This window comes from Mastacembelus armatus, chromosome 11, assembly GCF_900324485.2.
Source record: "Mastacembelus armatus chromosome 11, fMasArm1.2, whole genome shotgun sequence".
Classification (NCBI taxonomy): domain Eukaryota; kingdom Metazoa; phylum Chordata; class Actinopteri; order Synbranchiformes; family Mastacembelidae; genus Mastacembelus; species Mastacembelus armatus.
In genome coordinates this window covers 22507560-22524367 of record NC_046643.1, presented here as the reverse complement: position 1 = coordinate 22524367, position 16808 = coordinate 22507560, and the positions used below count along the sequence as shown (strand labels likewise).

The following is a 16808-nucleotide window of genomic DNA, read 5'->3' as shown; positions in this document are numbered from 1 at the left end:
TTGGCCGACTTCGTTATGTCTGCCTGACTACAATGCCAACGTCTATTCCGATTGGTGTGCTGTCACAAATCTACCCGGATACCAGAATTGGGTGAAATTCCATTCGTCGAGCAGAAATATTTTTCAGAGAGTTAATATTCTGATTGGCGAAGTTTTCCTGGTCTGCCCAGTTACAAAACAGATGAATTTATTTTGCGAAATCTGCCCAGCAACGCCCGCCTTTTTAGATAGAGAAACTGAAAATAATTTCAAAATCAATAAACGTATAAAGAATTAATATTGTGCATTTTAGAGACAATGTCAAGTCTTTAAAAGTTACACAATCATAAAAGACTGAATTCAGTAGAAGAGGTCAATCTCTTGGACGGCATTCTGTCAAAAATAAAATATTCATACTGGATTTCGTTGCTCTGATTTGACCAAATAGGTTGTGACAAAGAACCTGACTGCAACGTATTATAAAAACTTGTAAAAGCAATATTTGTATTGTTATGAACATGTCTATACTTGAAACAAGCAAAACACTGAATATTTATTGTTAAACTGTGGGTCACATTTAGTGCAACATGTTTACTGAGCACTAATTTAAATATTTCTTTCAAGAAAGTGAAAACAAATGCAGCAATTTCCAGCTGGAAATGGTGACCATATTTTAGAAAACACAAATAAAACTAGAAAAGCAAGAGTTTTTTTCTTTATCACATTTACTTTTTCATTATACAAAAGTGACAACAGACATGAGGAGAAAAATAACTACTAAACTGGGATAGATAAGTTGCACGTGAGCTGCTGTAGCGTTTGCTGCAGCAGAGAAGTCGCTTCATCAGTTGCATCTCGTCTTCATTCAAACCCACTGCAGAGAAACAAAGCGAACAGTCATACCAGAAAAATCAAACCTGTACTGTTCAGACTGATTCAAATGAACCTGTACTGTCTGAAAAGCAGAATTACAAATTTTTAAGTCTAACAACACATCCTGACATGCTTTGTATCAACAGAGAATGTAATACATATAAATATGGTAACTATTTCATTATATTATTGCTCTCATGACCTTTGACCCTACCTGACCATGTGAGCGATGTCCCAGTTGGTTTCAGAAGACAAAGGACCAATGATCTCTACACCTTCTTCTGTTACTATGGCGATCTCATGCTAAAATAAAAACACATTCATCACATGCAAATAAACTATCAGGTCACATCAGCTGTCCTGATCAATATGAAGTCATTGGAAACACCGTTACAACAGTGCAGCAAGGCGAATTAAAGCACCGGAGACTGCAGACTCAGGACGGAGAGCTAAATTGGACTCACCCTGTTGTAGGAACGAGCATCTCTGTAGTACAGCACTTTGAGGCAGCGCTCCACCAGGTCCCGTGCCTCCTGCTTGGTGATTTCTACCTTGTTCTCCAGCACCTCCCTCATCAGTGGCTAGAGAGACACAGAGCTCTTTTAATCCAATCATGATTATAGTATTATATGGTGTATAATACTGCACTCATACTCCAGCCTATATTCTTCAAAAATGAAATCATTGGTCTCTGTATTACGAGGTTGATGGAGCCCGGTGTTTTGTGTCAGTGCAATGAAGAGTTCACCACAGTGTGGATCCAGCTTTAGTCTACAAAAACAAACACTCACCTGAGCCAGGTACGCTCCAAAGCCAGTAGCCACTGTGGGAGCCTCATAGGCCACCCCCAGCTTGTCCACGTAACCGAGGAAACTAAAAGATAGGAGCAAGATGGTAGGTAATCACAGCTCACCCAGTACTAGTCTGAGACACCCTATTAACTAGACTAGTCAGCAAAGACAGTAGACAAATAAAGCATAACCATCCCTGATGCTCACCTCTCTCCATTGTAGAAACCACCAATGACCACAGTGTTCCACAGAGGATTCATCCTGCTGCGACGGTTGTACATCACTCTGGTCAACCAGGAGTGGACAGCCTTGGGACTGTAGCTGTGACCGTCACCCAGCAGCTCCTCGTCGATACTGACACACACATAAAACAAGGATTCCATCCATCATCTATACCAGCTTATTCCTAACCAGGGTCCCAGGGACCTGCTGGAGCCTATCCCAGCTCTCTTTGGGTGAAAGGCAGGGGTCCACCCTGGACAGGTCCCCAGTCCATCACAGGGCCACATAGAGACAAACAACCTCACACACTCACACTCACTCCTATGGGCAATTTAGAGTCACCAATCAACCTGACATACATGTTTTTGGACTGTGGGAGGAAACCAGAGTACCTGGAGAAAACCCACACAAGCACAGGGAGAACATGCAGACTCCACACAGAAAGGCCCCTGATGGGTTTAGAACCAGGAACCTTCTTGATGTGAGGCAAGACAAGGGTTCAACAAATTCTATTCAAATCATGTTTTTAATACCAGAGAAAATAAATTTTAATACCTATTTGACAGTGTTGTCAAAGAATGAGGGAAGTAAAAAAATAAGAAGAGGAGCAGTCTTTTGATAGCGAAGGGTTATAACTAATATTACTGTCTATAACGAGCAAGACAGAGATTCAAGACCTCTGTAAATTAAATTTATTGTCTTTTTGGGGCCTTGTTTTTAAGCAGCTGAAATCAAACCAGAGAAAAACTAAATTTCTGTGAAGCTATTCAGGTGTTGTATTATGTCTGTGTCAGATCAGCAGCTTACACCATCTGTTCGATGACCTGTTTGAGATACTGATAGTCCGCATAGTCTCCTGAAGCTCCAAGGATGGTGGTGTCATTCACCTGAAACAGAAGCATATGTTTACCATCTTAGGTCCCATGATATAAATCCGACAGCGCTACAGGTTTACGTTCAGCTACGATCAGCTGATGTTGGCGGTGACAGTCACCTTCATGAGGCGGGAGATGTTTCTGAATCGAGCCAGAGAACCATACGAGCCCAACATGTCCGCCGCGATGATGACGCCGCCAGTGAACTTCACACCCAGGACTGATGTCCCAGTTACCATTGGGTTACTGTAGGGAGGGATAGGGGGTTATTTCCCTCATTGGCAGGGCGTCTCTGATAAACACACTGTAATGTGGCAGAAATCACTAATTATAATTTAGATGAATCTTTAGAAACCTAATTTTATATTTCAGGGCTGCAGCTGACAGCTACTTCCATCATCAGTCTTCTGATTTTATTCTTAGTTCACAATTTTTTCTAAAAACTGTCACAGCAAAAGGTGAAGTATTTCAAATGCTTATGCTACTGACCAGCATCCCAACACCACACAAGCACCTAAAGCACCTTGAGCAGCCACAGCTGTTGTACCTGTGCTATATGAATAAAAATACACATCTGCCAAATATGACAAAGAATTCATCACGTTAAAGAATCTGGAAGCAGCAGATGTTTGAAACTTTTATATTAGTTAGTTAGTGACTATGAAAATACCAAAGTAACATTAAAATACCTGAGAAGTGACGTAGTGAAGCAAATGAATTAATGAACCAATCCTTGTTGTATTTCATAAATACGTTATAGCTGCACTCTTTCCTTCAAGTGAGACTCTAAACCACTGAAGACTGATCACAGATCAATACTGAGATGACATAAAATACTAGAGACCATGTTCTGGCTTTAAAACGGTCAACATTAGCATAAACACAGTTCAGCGGTTTAAAGTATAGAAGCGTAAACACAAACAGATCTACAGGAGTCATCACCTCAAAACAGCGTTTCTACAGGAAATAACTCGGTGAGTGACTCGGGAGTTAAAAGTCTTATTTAACAGAGTTAATTGTTATAAAGGAAATAGCACAGTATTGTTTAAACAGCGGGAACGGGTAGCTAGCTAACACAGCTAACAGCCAGTCAGCAAAGCGCAGAACAAAACGACGTTTACATCTGTACATCGACCGATACAGATAATCGATTATCAGTGATTATTGAAAACTATCTGCACTGCGCTGTGTGAGCGTTTCACCGATGTTAGCTTAGCAGCATTAGCTCCATGATGATACAGCACTGCGAACCGAAACCCAGACCGGGGCTTCGTGTTAAACTAACGGTAAACGGCTCCGGTTGTGCCGGAGCGGGTCACTCACAGTGTGTGTCTAACCGGCCCGCATGCTGGGCCCGTCCCGGTGCTGCTGCCGCTGCCGCCTGGGAGAGAATAAAACTGTCCCGGCTTTGGTCCGTTCTCCCAGAAGTTCAGCTTCAGCCCGCACGACTCCATGTTGGAAAGATATGGAGGAAGTGACGACACAGCGTCTTCTTACGTTTACGGCGCATGCGCCGCCGCAGTCCATCGCAGCGTTACGTCACCTCAGCCACAACATTGGACGGTGTGTCCTGATGCATTGATGAGAAAGAATGAACGGTAATCAATATCTGCATTTATAGGACAGGACACCTGGACTGATTATCAACACTACCTGAACTTCCTTTGGGGATGAATAAAGTTTATCTTGTCTAAAAAAGCTGGATTTTTACTCTTAGTAATTATTGCTCTTGTTGCGTCTTAAAATAATTTTAAAAAATTACGTACCTTAATAAAATTTGATACAAGCTATAATTTAAATACATATTTATATAGAGTACAGTGCATGGGAGGGCTGTGCAGCTTGAACATAGACCAAACTTACCAGAGCTGCATCTGTGCAGAAACACTCTGCCAGCTGACTCTGCAAGATGGTGTTGAAATGTCAAAGCAAACGGGATCAGTCCAGTCCTGTCGGTCTGCTAATGACACCTGAACACACCTGAGCAGTCAAGTGGCTCAGCGTCCTTCAGTGTAGAGCTCGTGTCTCTGACTTTACCTGCTGGGACCTACACACAAAAGACAGTGGCTCATTCCCAGACACCATCCCGCTTGTGTTAACTTTAGCTCCTGATTTAATTATTTAATTATTTAATTTTGGACATTTGATTTTTTTTGATTGGTTTGTTGCTGTCTGTCTTTGTGTGTCTATATGTGGCCCTGCGACAGACTGGTGACCTGTCTAGGGTGTACCCCTGCCTTCCACCCGAGAGAGAGCTGGGATAGGCTCCAGCGGATCCCCGTGACCCTGAACAGGAAAAGCGGGTATAGAAGATGGATGGATGGATGGATGGTTTGTTGCTGGTTTTAGTCAAAATGAAGTTAATGAAGATATTTTAGTTTAGTTTTTTGTTTATGGAATATTTTTCTGCAATTTTAACATGTAAGCGTTGAAGCTGACAACGACCCAGGTGTAGTTCTTTAGAGAGATGATGACGCCGACATGGAATATATGAAATTCTTTGGACAGAGACACAAACCGTCTCCTGCTAGTGCCATGACTTTCAACACTTCAAGGCTCCTGAACACAGAGATCATTTACAGCATGTTACTTATGATAGTTAGCTTCACTCAGTATTGATAGTCAGTTTGTGTTATCTTATTTATTTCCACTTTTCAATTTCATGCATTCAGAACATTCACTCAAGTCAATATACTGATGTGCCAACACAAAACAGTAACAGTGCTGCCTTCAAAATATGAGTAAACCCATATTATTCCTCAGCACAATACTAAGTACTGATAACGCAGAGAAACAGCCCCTGTGACTACTGGTAATAACGTATTAGCACCATTTACCCCTGTTGTTGGTTATCCATCCATCCATCCATCCATCCATCCATCCATCCATCCATCCATCCATCCATCATCTAGACCCCCTTAGTCCTAACCAGGATCCCAGGGATCTGCTGGAGCCTATCCCAGCTCTCTCTGGGTGGAAGGCAGGGGTCCACCCTGGACAGGTCCCCAGTCCATCACAGGGCCACATAGAGACAAACAACCTCACACACTCACACTCACTGCTATGGGCAATTTAGAGTCACCAATCAACCTGACATACATGTTTTTGGACTGTGGGAGGAAACCAGAGGACCTGGAGAAAACCCACACAAGCACAGGGAGAACATGCAGACTCCACACAGAAAGGCCCCTGATGGGTTTCAAACCAGGAACCTTCTTGCTGTGAGGCAACAGTGCTGACCACTAATCCACTGTGCTGCCCGTTGTTGGTTATTTGTAATTTGTAAATCATTAAGTGAAAAAGTACCAAATCTGGTTTGATAATTGATAAAAACCCCACACACATATTCAGGTTTTAGTGTTTATTTTTTTGTGACGTGTGTTTCACTCAGGACTTTCGGCTTCGCTCATGGGGAAGATTTCTTATGACAAAAATCTGTTGGGAGACAAAAGCACATGGAGAAATAGTGAGTTTTGTTGCCATGGAGGAAATACATCCATGAGGATTTTTTACAAATTTGTGTCACAAAGTTCGAGACGTCACTGACCTGCAGCTCCGTCGTAGCTGAACGGCTTGTCGTGAGGGAGTCCCAGACACTCGGCCTGTTTCCTGTGGGCATCATGGGCTGCTCTCAGCTGCTCAGCGTCGGAATGGTGCCCTTCTCTCCCTGATAAAAAACACACACAACGCTGAGATTGCACAACTTAAGCTCTCTTATTCTTATTTAAGCTCTGGTTGACTCTGAAGGACACCGAGAGCTGCTGTACCAGAGTCAAAGCCCTACAGAGCTGATTCTGATATCTGAACGTGTGTGTGAAGTTGTGTGTTTACTGTAGCTCAGCAGGAAGCGGCCCAGGCTGCTCCTGTAGATCAGCAGCAGACAGTCGGAGCAGGTCTCATAGAAATCCATCTCAGAGGAGTAATTGAACGGCTGAACAACTCCGTCTCTCTCCACAGCTAACACACACACACACACATAGCGTACAGAAAACACACACACCAGACAAACACACACATCAGTGTTGCCTGTGCTACAACACCAAAACAATACCAGAAAGAATAAAACTGCAGCATCAGTCAGAAAAACATGATACTGATATTTTGATATTCTAGACTTTACTACAATATTGTGTACATCTACTTCATGGTGCACACTAGGTTAGTCACTGGCAAAATATTTTACTTTTAGTACGTTATATTTTACTGATACTATACATACATGGCTCTGCAGTGTGTGTCTGTGTTTGTGTCTGTGTTTGTGTAGAAGTGTTACTGCGACTCACTGGCGGCGTGGCTCTGCAGTGGGGGGTGCTGAGTGTCGGAGGGGTCAGAGGGCATCGACATGTTGAGGATGTAGTTAGAACATGACTTATCGCTGACAGTGACACGACACAAACCGGTTAGACAACACAGCACAGACACACAACTGCTTTGATCTGATGTTTGAGCTTGACTGTGATGACTGGGCTCTTTTTGTTAACGCACACTGAGGACCCAACAGCATCTGCCTGCTTTACGGGTTCAATATCATCAATATGCTTATCAATATATCATCAATATACTTTTTGTTTAATATTTGGTATGTCCTGTTAGAAGATGAATCCAGATAACTAAATAATGTGCGTTTACATGAAAACCAGTTTAAATAACCAGTAATAGAAGCACTCACAGGTACAAGTTCCTCTCATTTAACATAATGGTTTTGTTGTCAGGGAGGAGTCGGAGCTCGACGTGGGAACTGGAGACGTTTGGCAACAGGTCCCAGCCTTGCTGGTAGTCACAGACGGACCAGACCAGAACCCAGTCTCCGAAAATCTATAGGAGGAGGTACAGAGGTGAGTCAGACATTTGAAAACAGACAACAATAAAGTTGGCAAACTGAGTACTCGTGTGCCTGAATGAAAAATCTGAAGAGCTTCTAGAAGGGGTCTGATTTAAGGCCCAACAGCAGGATCAGACTCACCTTGTGCAGGTCTTTGGTTGGCAGTCTGGTCTTCACATGGTCACATTCTTCACCGTCCGGCGCTGTGTTGGAGCCCATTGCCCCCGCCACCAGCAGGAGCAGCACCGCTCGCTTCACAGCCCAACACATCCTGCTCTGAGACAAAAACCCAACACACTTGCTCTGTGGTCCGTCAGCAGACTGAGAGCAGGGAAGGGGTGGATTTCAAACAGCCACTCCCCTGGTCCAAAGTGTGTGTGCCCAGTGTGTCACTGAACTGACTGAAACTGGGATTCAACTCTGCCAGTGTTTATTTTCAGCTTTGCTTTATTTCTAGGTAAGAAAATTAAAAGAAGAGGATGGAAAAATTAAAAGTCACAATACGTCAAGTCAAAACCAGTAAACAGGAAGCTACTGATGGAAACAGAAAATAACTGGCTGCTACTTTGCTTTTCTTCTGTCTTGAGTTCTTCACTAGACTAACTAACTTTGTAATATGTTTGGATCCTTATCCTGAAGTTGGAAGTTATTATTATGATACAACCTCTCTCTCTCTTTTAATGCCGAGTGTCCCCTGGAATTAATAAATCAGAATCTGGCTGTTTCCCATGATGCCTGCTGCTCAGACACAGGGTTAAAATCTGCATATGCTGTGTTTTATTATTATCTTTACTTATTTTTATTCTTTCGTAAGGGAGACGTGCAAAGGTCTAAATCGTTTTCACTGTGCATATGGCAATATGAAAAGTGTCCTGCTAGTAAACACTGATAAAGGTTTTTTAGGTTTTTACCACTGAGCCTTGTGTAAACTTTGCTGTTGTTTGTAAAGGCAGAGTCCTTGTGCTCGTTTTGCTTCACTCTGTGGACAAAAACTGTCACTAACATTATTTAGATGTAGTTTCATGATGAATTCACTGAGTGTCCCCATGAAAAGATCTGAAATAGTTCATAGCATTTTGCAGTGTGAAGTCTCACTGGATCACTGTGATCCTGAATGAAACATGAACACGTCTCTCCTGCCACTTCAAACTGAAAACCTCCATTGCACCTTTTCAAGAGATGGACAATCCAGAATAAAAAGCACAAACTAAACGTTTGATTTTTAAATCTTTCTTTTTATTTTCTTCCTCACGTCAGTTAGAAAAATCTGCCGTTGGTGGTTTGGCCTCAGATTAATGGAAACATGTGTCCTTCGCCCTCCTTACAGAACTCTGTGGACAGAATAACAGACACAGAAATCAGCCGTCTGATATGGCACATCTGGATTTCACTGTTTTAACAGAAAGCTGTAAAAGTGAAGCACCGCTCTTTCCGTCGTAGTGAAACGGTGGCTCTCCGGAGTAGCCGAAGCAGCTCGCCTGCTGCTGGAAGTGTTTGAGGTCTGAGTCCTTCACGGTCGGCTCTCTGCCTGGAAGCCAGAAAACAAAAGTGAATGAGAGTGTTGGCCCTAAAGTGGGTTATTTTGTCTGACTGACTGGTGCCTTCCTACTCATCAGGTAAAAGCCATGAGAGGTGACCTCCCCCTCTTCGACAGTGCCGGTCATGTTCATCACTTGAAGGAGTTTGTTGAGGTTTCTGACGGTGATGTTGCTGCTGAGGACCAAACAGCCGTCGCAGCTCGGCAGCAGATGCAGCGATGAGCTCATGTTACCAACTGAGGACAGAAACAAAGTCAGTTTTCTACACATGAATTAAATGTCTGATTAATTAAAGTCAGCCTGCAGCTTTTGTATTGACAACTTACGTGCTGCTGTTGTAGTGTCGCCTTCAATAGTGCCGTTGAACGCCGAAGCAAAGCATGTTCCATTTCTGGAAACAGACAGAGTTGATAGTGTGCTCGGGTCATAAGTCTGGCCCCTTATGAAACCATGGATGGATCTGTTTGTACGGGTAACGTCGTGTATTTGTACAGGTAACGTTGTGTGTATTTGTATTGGTAATGTTGTGTATTTGTACAGGTAACGTCGTGTGTTTGTACAGGTAACGTCGTGTATTTGTACAGGTAACGTTGTGTGTATTTGTATTGGTAATGTTGTGTATTTGTACAGGTAACATCGTGTGTTTGTACAGGTAACGTCGTGTATTTGTACAGGTAACGTTGTGTGTATTTGTATTGGTAATGTTGTGTGTTTGTACAGGTAACGTTGTGTGTCATCCACTCACATCCTGTTCTCCTCATGCATCACCAGATGATTGGGGTTGGACGGTGACGGGGTGATCTTCAACCAGCTGCTGTCGGTCCATTTCATCATGCTGTTGTATATTTCGTTATTGGTGTAACCCATGATGAAGTTCATCTTACCGTGCATCTGCAAACACACACACAGACACACACACACACACACACACACACACACACACGTGTTTATATTAATGCATGAGAAGCCCAAACTGAGTTAATGCATCAGTCCTAACCCTCACAAACAAAGACAGGAGGACAGGAGTCAGAGTGGACTTTACCATGTTGACCAGAGACACAGGTGTGACCAAAGGTTTGCATTCTTCAGGAGTCAGAGCCGAGCAGCCCAGAAACAGCACCGTGACCAGGACCTGACTGACGAACCACCGATTCATGATGTCGGCTTCTCTGAAAGTCCCACAGAGTCGTGCAGCTTTTATAGGAGCTGCTCTGGGCAGAGGAGTGACCTGCTGGGTTTTTCCATTATTTACATAAAAGGTCCTGTTTGCCTGACTTTCCACTTTTTGTCCAGAATTAGGAAAGCCAGTATATTCCTACTGGTTCAGACTGGATGTCAGACTTTGCTGTGTTTGCAGGATTTCATAACAACACTGTTAGCTTTGTGCATCACTCATTGACCCATTTAATGATTGGTCTTTGATTTCACTGGAGCACTTTGAAGAAGAAGTGCTGTGGTTTCTGAAACATGAGGACGAGATCTTCATAGATCTGTAATTCTGTTGCTGCAGGAAATCTAAACCTCATGTCAGAATATAACAACACTGATTCTCCTGCCATCACATCCTGTAGCCTAAATCTTTGGAAAATTCTTGGTGAAGCTCCTGAAGCAGCAGAAACGTCTGAAACTCCAGACGGTCACAAGGTTTTCCTTCCTCTGACACACAGATTTGTTTTCTCTCAGTGTAAGATGGTACATTTTACAAATACCAGTACTTTTAATTCTGCTAAGTACGTTAGCTCAACAACTGTTGAAGTACCTCAACTTCAGGTTTGAGGAACCTGCACTTTAGTGTTTCAGTTGTACAGATTTTACTGCATTAAGTTTCTTTGAAGCTGCAGTTACTCTTAAGATTTTACCAGAAAATATGAGATGGAGCTACAAACTCCAACCAGCAGAGGGCAGCAACACACCACAGTCGAGTTTAGACATGAAGCTGCTGTGGAGACAAAGAGTGTCCAACGTGTTTCAGCTTTAACAGACTAGAGCTCCAGGTTTTCATGATAACACACATTTATTTTTGCATCTGTGCAGCTGTGGAGGGTCCACACACCAAAAAACCATCAGCATCTGCAAAACTGAAACATCCACATTCAGCATTCAAATCATTTACATGTTAATAGACTGAATTGAAGTTTTATTTCAGACGTGAGCCAACGTTTGACCTTTAACCTGTAATAATAATATTCTGACTAATGATTTGTAGTTTTCCTGTATTTTGTGTCCTGGCAGCTTTATGAGACGTCTGATAATCGACAGTCGTAATGCAGACAAAACTAATTCTGTTGGTTTATGGTTATTACAACATCCAAACCTGCAGCAACAGGAAAATAAAACCCTCCTTTCTCCTTTCTCTCAGTTTCTTCGTCTAATTTTCCTGTTCGGTCCCGTCTCTGCCAAATCCTAATTAAACCAATTCACTGTGAAAGCTTTAAATCCTCAGCAGTGCAGGAAATAAAAGCATCATACAGGATAAGAAAATAATCTCCCAGTAAAAATGGGATGAAAATACAGCGGAGGGAAAGTGTTTCACAGGACGGTTGTTGGTGGTTTTATTCTGATGATTATCGCCGTGGAGGAAACATTAGGCTTTAATGGGAACGTTAACAACAGCCTCAAACTGCAGCAGCAGCCGAGCTGACGACGACTTAGACTGAGTTTAATCCTTTAATTAAATGGCAACTGCACATGAAATGTCCCAGACCTTTAACAAATCCTGCCATGAGCCGGCTCAGGGACCCAGACCCAAACCGGACCCACCAAACACCAGAATGGTCTGCAACACCAGCTCAAAATTACCATCTTCACCTTATGACCAAAAGGACAAGAGACCCAAAACCACCACAGACACCAAAACCACCAGAGTCCCCAAACCACCAGAGAGTCCCAAAACCACCACTGAGTCCCAAAACCACCACAGAGACCCAAAACCACCGCAGCTGCCAGGCCTGAGCTGACTCACCTGTGGACCCTCTTTGTGAGGGGAAAAGGGGAGTGATGTTTTCATCCACACAAAATATCACACAAACAAATATCACACTGATGTTTCAACAGTGTTTCCAGGTACTTTGAAGTACTTTAACTGCAGTATTTCCATCAGTACTACGCTGCTTTGTACTTCTGCTCTCCTCACTGGGGGAGTGAGACTGCTGTCTCTGTGTGTGCGACTAAAATAATCAACACAACTGAAATCCTCAACACAGCAGACCCACAGTCCTAAACGGACTTCCTGCTGTGTTTCTGGTACGACTCATAAAACAAACGTCCTGATCTGACGGTGTCCAGGATCAGACGAAGAGTTTTGTCTTCAGCAACTCAAACGCCCTGAAGCTCTTTTATCATTCATTGATGAGGCCACCGATCAATACGTCATGTAGCTACAAATGACGTGGACGAGCTTCAGTCCCCCAGCTGCTGATCACTGGCTCTTGGTAAATGGTCATTACACATTCACACACACACACACACCCACACACTGACACACACCGACTGGATGACCACCGGGTTCAGCCAGGGACACTTTGAGATGTGGACCAGAGAAACCGGGTCAACTCTGCCTCTGACTACACCCCTCAGGCACTAATCGCGAAATGGCAAGAAGTAAAGTAATAGTACTCAGTCCGTCATCAAACACCATGCACCTCCTACATATGGTTTGTTACCATGACGACGGAGCCCTGGCACCTGATAACTAACCCGTAGCTCCTGGTCCCGAGGAGACACGATAAGGCTGCACCTCATGATTATTGATTCTTTCCTCAACCGGTTTGTGCAAAACAGTGAGAAAAGCAAAAGAAAATACTTTAGTGAAGGAGTGAGGAGTAAAGTACTTTATGTACTTAATCCTTATTAAGTACATAAAGTACTTTATTTACTTAATAAGTACTTGTTGGTTTTCCTGCAGTGTGACGACCTGATGAAACACAGCTGGCACAGGTTTACTCAGTGTTTATTATGCTGATGAGTTTTTCATCTTCTGCTTCCTGTTAGTTTCAGGTTCAGGTACCAGGAGGTACACAGGTGTAGGAGTACTCCAGGTATTTCTGCGTCCCAGGACAAGGGTTGGAGAAGATCAGGTTAGAGGCCACGATGGAACATTTGTGTTTTCCATCACATCTGGAGAGAAACGAGCAGTTTGATCATAAAATAAGACGATGATACTTGTGGAAACTAAACATTTTAACTATGAAGTTATTTCTGAGCAAAGTGGGAGACAGAGACATAAACACACAAAATAAATTATTAGAAATATTGTCAATCTACTGATGATATGCATGTCTATATCAAGGTATTTTAAATTATATATTATATTATCTAACAAACGTAAATATGGTTGAGATTTTTCTGTGCATTTTAAAATTTCATTAGATTTTTGTTTTCTATTAAAACATTAAAAAAAATATTTTTTTTATTCAGTATTTCTCACATCAGGACTGAAAGGGTTAAAGTGGAGGAGAAACAAGGTTCAAGTGAAACTGTGATGTCACAGCTATGGGCGTGTCCACAGGTGGGATGGACTCACCTGTTGGCCATCAGAGGCAGAGCGGTGGGCTGGGAACAGCTGGTGCTGGCCGGGTGTTTGTAGGGGGGGGTGTACTTACACACCTCCATGCTGCCCCGACCGTAGTTCGCCATGAGCACCTTGATCACCTGAGATCCTGAACACACACACACACACACACACACACACACACACACACGCTTGTTGCACCTCATGACATATCGACGCATTAATTCGTCATTGTCCATCTGTTTTATCTGGTTTGTTTGTATCACTGGTTTGTATTTACAGTCCGAACAGGAAACACATGGAGCCAAATGAACTGAGCCTGTAGGAAAAGGAAACACTCACCACAGTAAAGCAGAGCTTTGTCTTTCTGACACACATGATAGATCTCTGAAAGAAAACAAGGTTCACTACTTCCTTCAATATTTTCTCTCATCTCTCTCAATCTGCTGTCAATAACACACACACACACACACACACACACACACAGATACCTACTGCCGACTGCACAGGTGTACGTGGTCTTCATCCAAACACACCTGGTCAAACAGGGAGAGGCTGTATGACACACATCCATCCTCAGCTCACACGTGTGCTGACCGTTGCACCTGACACATAACGACACTTTTATTTTATCAGGTTTGCTCCTTCAGTCAATAAACGACACTGACGCGTATTTAAAAGGACCTGAGGCGCTTCAGACCCCGACTGAGAGTCATCAGGTGATTTCTCTATTATTAGTCCGTCACACTTACACATACCATGATGAAATCAACTGTTTTGTTAGGAAACATATTTAATGTCGTAGCTGCAGGTCAGCGTGTCCGTCAACACAAACCTCCTGTTTCTTGTTAAAGTCTAAATCTCCAGTCTCGTTAGTTTTGTTTCTCTGACACTGTGACTGTGACTCACACTGAAAAACTGCAGCAGCTCAGGTTTGAAGCAGGAGATAAAGGAAACACAGTCATGTCTCCAATTTCAAAATAAAGCTCTGGTGTCACTAACAGGTTCTACTTTGGACTTTGCAGTAAATGTTGTTAATTCTGTTCTGAGGTGAGGCAGCACTTGTTTATTTAGACTGATTTGACTGGTTTGTGAACCGTCTTTTAGACCCTTATTTTGAAGCCATTTCCTGTCCCCCTGGTCTGTCCCTCAACTCCAGCAGCTTGACCTGGTCCATTATTACTCTCCTATTTGTTTTCTTCAGGGCCAGCTCGTCTCCCATTATTCCCTGGAGCCTTGTAGCCATAAAACCCCGTCTGTGCCCTGGACCTGCTGGTCTAGGTCTAGTACTAACCCCTGACAGTTCAGGGTCAGACAGCCCAGCTCTGCACCCTGCTGGTCACCTGTTCCTGATGCTATTGAGGACGGGGGTGGAGGAGCAGACAGGAGGGTTCAGGTGGTCTGGAGGGACTCCGTGGACACAAGCCTCTGACTCCCTGTGGCTCACTGTCACATTGTGCACAACGATCACACCGACATCTGCAAACACAGCAGACATGAGTCTTTGTAGACAACGTGTCTAAAAATGCATCTGACGTTTTACTTCCACCTCTGAGGACAGAAACAGTTTGAACAAAGAGACTCAAAGAGACCACAAAACCTGCACAGAGACCGAAAACCATCCCCTGACTCACGGGTACTGACCCACAGGTCCTGACCCTCGGGTCCTGACCCTCGGGTCCTGACCCACGGGGCTGAGAGGTCTGTTCTGTGGGGGTGAGGAGTTCACAGCTTTTGCAAACACACTAAGAAACGTGGTGATTCCCTGTGGTCAAACATGGCGGAGGCCGGGAGGCGTCCTACCGCAGTTCAGGGCGTGTTTGTAGTTGTCCAGGTCACAGGTCAGCGTCACCTCTGAAAAACACAGCAGAGCAGATGAGGAGCTGAGGGCACAGGGTGAAGTTTCAAACCTCTGTGTGCACGTTTACCTGCTCTGGTGTTCAGGCTGCAGCAGAAACATGTTAACACTGAAAAACACAAACAACAAGTGTTTTACATCCAGCAGGACATGTGGAGCTTTGAGTCCGTCAGACGTTAAGACAAAACAAAGGGGGAAGCAGAGGAAACATTTCGTTAAAGCCTTTAAAAACTATCCTGTAGTTATCCTGTAAACCACAGCCCCATAGTTTCCTCAAATCCATCCAGCCTCCTCAGTGTTAAACCAAAGACAAATACAAAAATGCAGAACAGACAGAAAATAGATTTTCTAATGATTCTCACTGTGAAGAAACACATGACGGTTTAATAACTGAGCTCATTGGAAACGGAAACTGATTTAATCCTGTTTGTGCACAAACAGAACTGATGCTATTTCCTCTTGTTTCATTCATCTTATTATCACGTTCCAGCAAACCGACTGATTATTTTCAGTATTGATCACTGCTGCTTATTGTCTGGGTTTCGAACAATGAGTGACAGTAAATAAAGTAAATAAAGAAACAAAGAGATGCAAAGACTTTTATCAACAGCAGGTTTCTGACCTGATGTTTCAGAATAAAGCGTCACATAGGAGCCGACTTTAAATTTCCCACTGGGTTTGTCTCAGTCAACCTGACTGCACTGATGCACCAACAGAGAGTTAATGAAGCAAAAATCATGTGGAAACACTTTTCCCACACACACACACACACACACACACACACACACACAGCTGCTGTGGACACATTGCTAAGAGCAGACTAAGACGTGGAACCAGACCGGTCCATAAAGGTGCTAGAACAGAAAAACCTTTACTCACAGAAAACAGCGCGGAGTCTCAGGATGAGCTTCATGTTCCAGCTGACTCAGTCCAACTAGTTTCCACATATTCAGTTTCACTGCAGACTCCTGGAAAACCTAAATGTTAAACAGTGGGAGAGACGTTGGACCGGTTCTCACTCACCTGCTGCTGCTGTCAATCACCTGCACAGGTGTGACTCCCCCCCCCCCCCCAGGACGTTGGTTCAGCGCACACACCTGGAGCACAGTGTGTCCTCTGTCAGCTCTCACCTGTGGTGACTCACACCTGCAGATTATGGACCATCAGGCCAATTTAAATTTCCACGTGACACAGAACCTGCAACTGAACACACACATTCAGCAACGCAGCCTCAAAAACGCTGCTCAAGTTTCCTCCAGCGCCACTTTCGGGTCGAACGTTTATGACCAAGAAATACCTGCAAAAGTAGTGACGTCAGCCTCAGGTGTAGCAACGTGGTT

At 43.6% G+C, this 16808-nt stretch overlaps 4 protein-coding genes across 4 annotated transcripts; all 4 read right to left on the bottom strand.

Moving 5' to 3' along the window:
* Positions 1-678: 678 nt before the first annotated feature.
* Positions 679-4221, bottom strand: psmb4 (proteasome 20S subunit beta 4). Its single transcript, XM_026300038.1, has 8 exons — positions 4064-4221; positions 2860-2986; positions 2673-2752; positions 1851-1997; positions 1644-1725; positions 1317-1433; positions 1067-1155; positions 679-853 (listed from the first exon to the last, which is right to left on the bottom strand). The coding sequence occupies exons 1-8, from the start codon at positions 4192-4194 to the stop codon at positions 841-843; spliced, it is 786 nt and encodes a 261-aa protein (XP_026155823.1). The 5' UTR covers positions 4195-4221; the 3' UTR covers positions 679-840.
* A 1865-nt stretch (positions 4222-6086) lies between these two features.
* On the bottom strand, positions 6087-8320 carry LOC113126157 (saxitoxin and tetrodotoxin-binding protein 1-like). Its single transcript, XM_026300030.1, has 6 exons — positions 7704-8320; positions 7410-7555; positions 7024-7115; positions 6572-6697; positions 6288-6407; positions 6087-6175 (listed from the first exon to the last, which is right to left on the bottom strand). Exons 1-6 carry the CDS (start codon positions 7830-7832, stop codon positions 6147-6149), a joined length of 642 nt encoding a protein of 213 aa, XP_026155815.1. The 5' UTR covers positions 7833-8320; the 3' UTR covers positions 6087-6146.
* Positions 8321-8797: 477 nt separating this feature from the next.
* On the bottom strand, positions 8798-10276 carry LOC113126158 (uncharacterized). Its single transcript, XM_026300031.1, has 6 exons — positions 10143-10276; positions 9846-9991; positions 9427-9491; positions 9172-9336; positions 8986-9090; positions 8798-8893 (listed from the first exon to the last, which is right to left on the bottom strand). The coding sequence occupies exons 1-6, from the start codon at positions 10254-10256 to the stop codon at positions 8850-8852; spliced, it is 639 nt and encodes a 212-aa protein (XP_026155816.1). The 5' UTR covers positions 10257-10276; the 3' UTR covers positions 8798-8849.
* Positions 10277-13082: 2806 nt separating this feature from the next.
* On the bottom strand, positions 13083-16440 carry LOC113126156 (L-rhamnose-binding lectin CSL2-like). Its single transcript, XM_026300029.1, has 8 exons — positions 16348-16440; positions 15539-15577; positions 15414-15464; positions 14954-15089; positions 14106-14215; positions 13953-13997; positions 13623-13758; positions 13083-13216 (listed from the first exon to the last, which is right to left on the bottom strand). Exons 1-8 carry the CDS (start codon positions 16379-16381, stop codon positions 13099-13101), a joined length of 669 nt encoding a protein of 222 aa, XP_026155814.1. The 5' UTR covers positions 16382-16440; the 3' UTR covers positions 13083-13098.
* Positions 16441-16808: the final 368 nt, after the last annotated feature.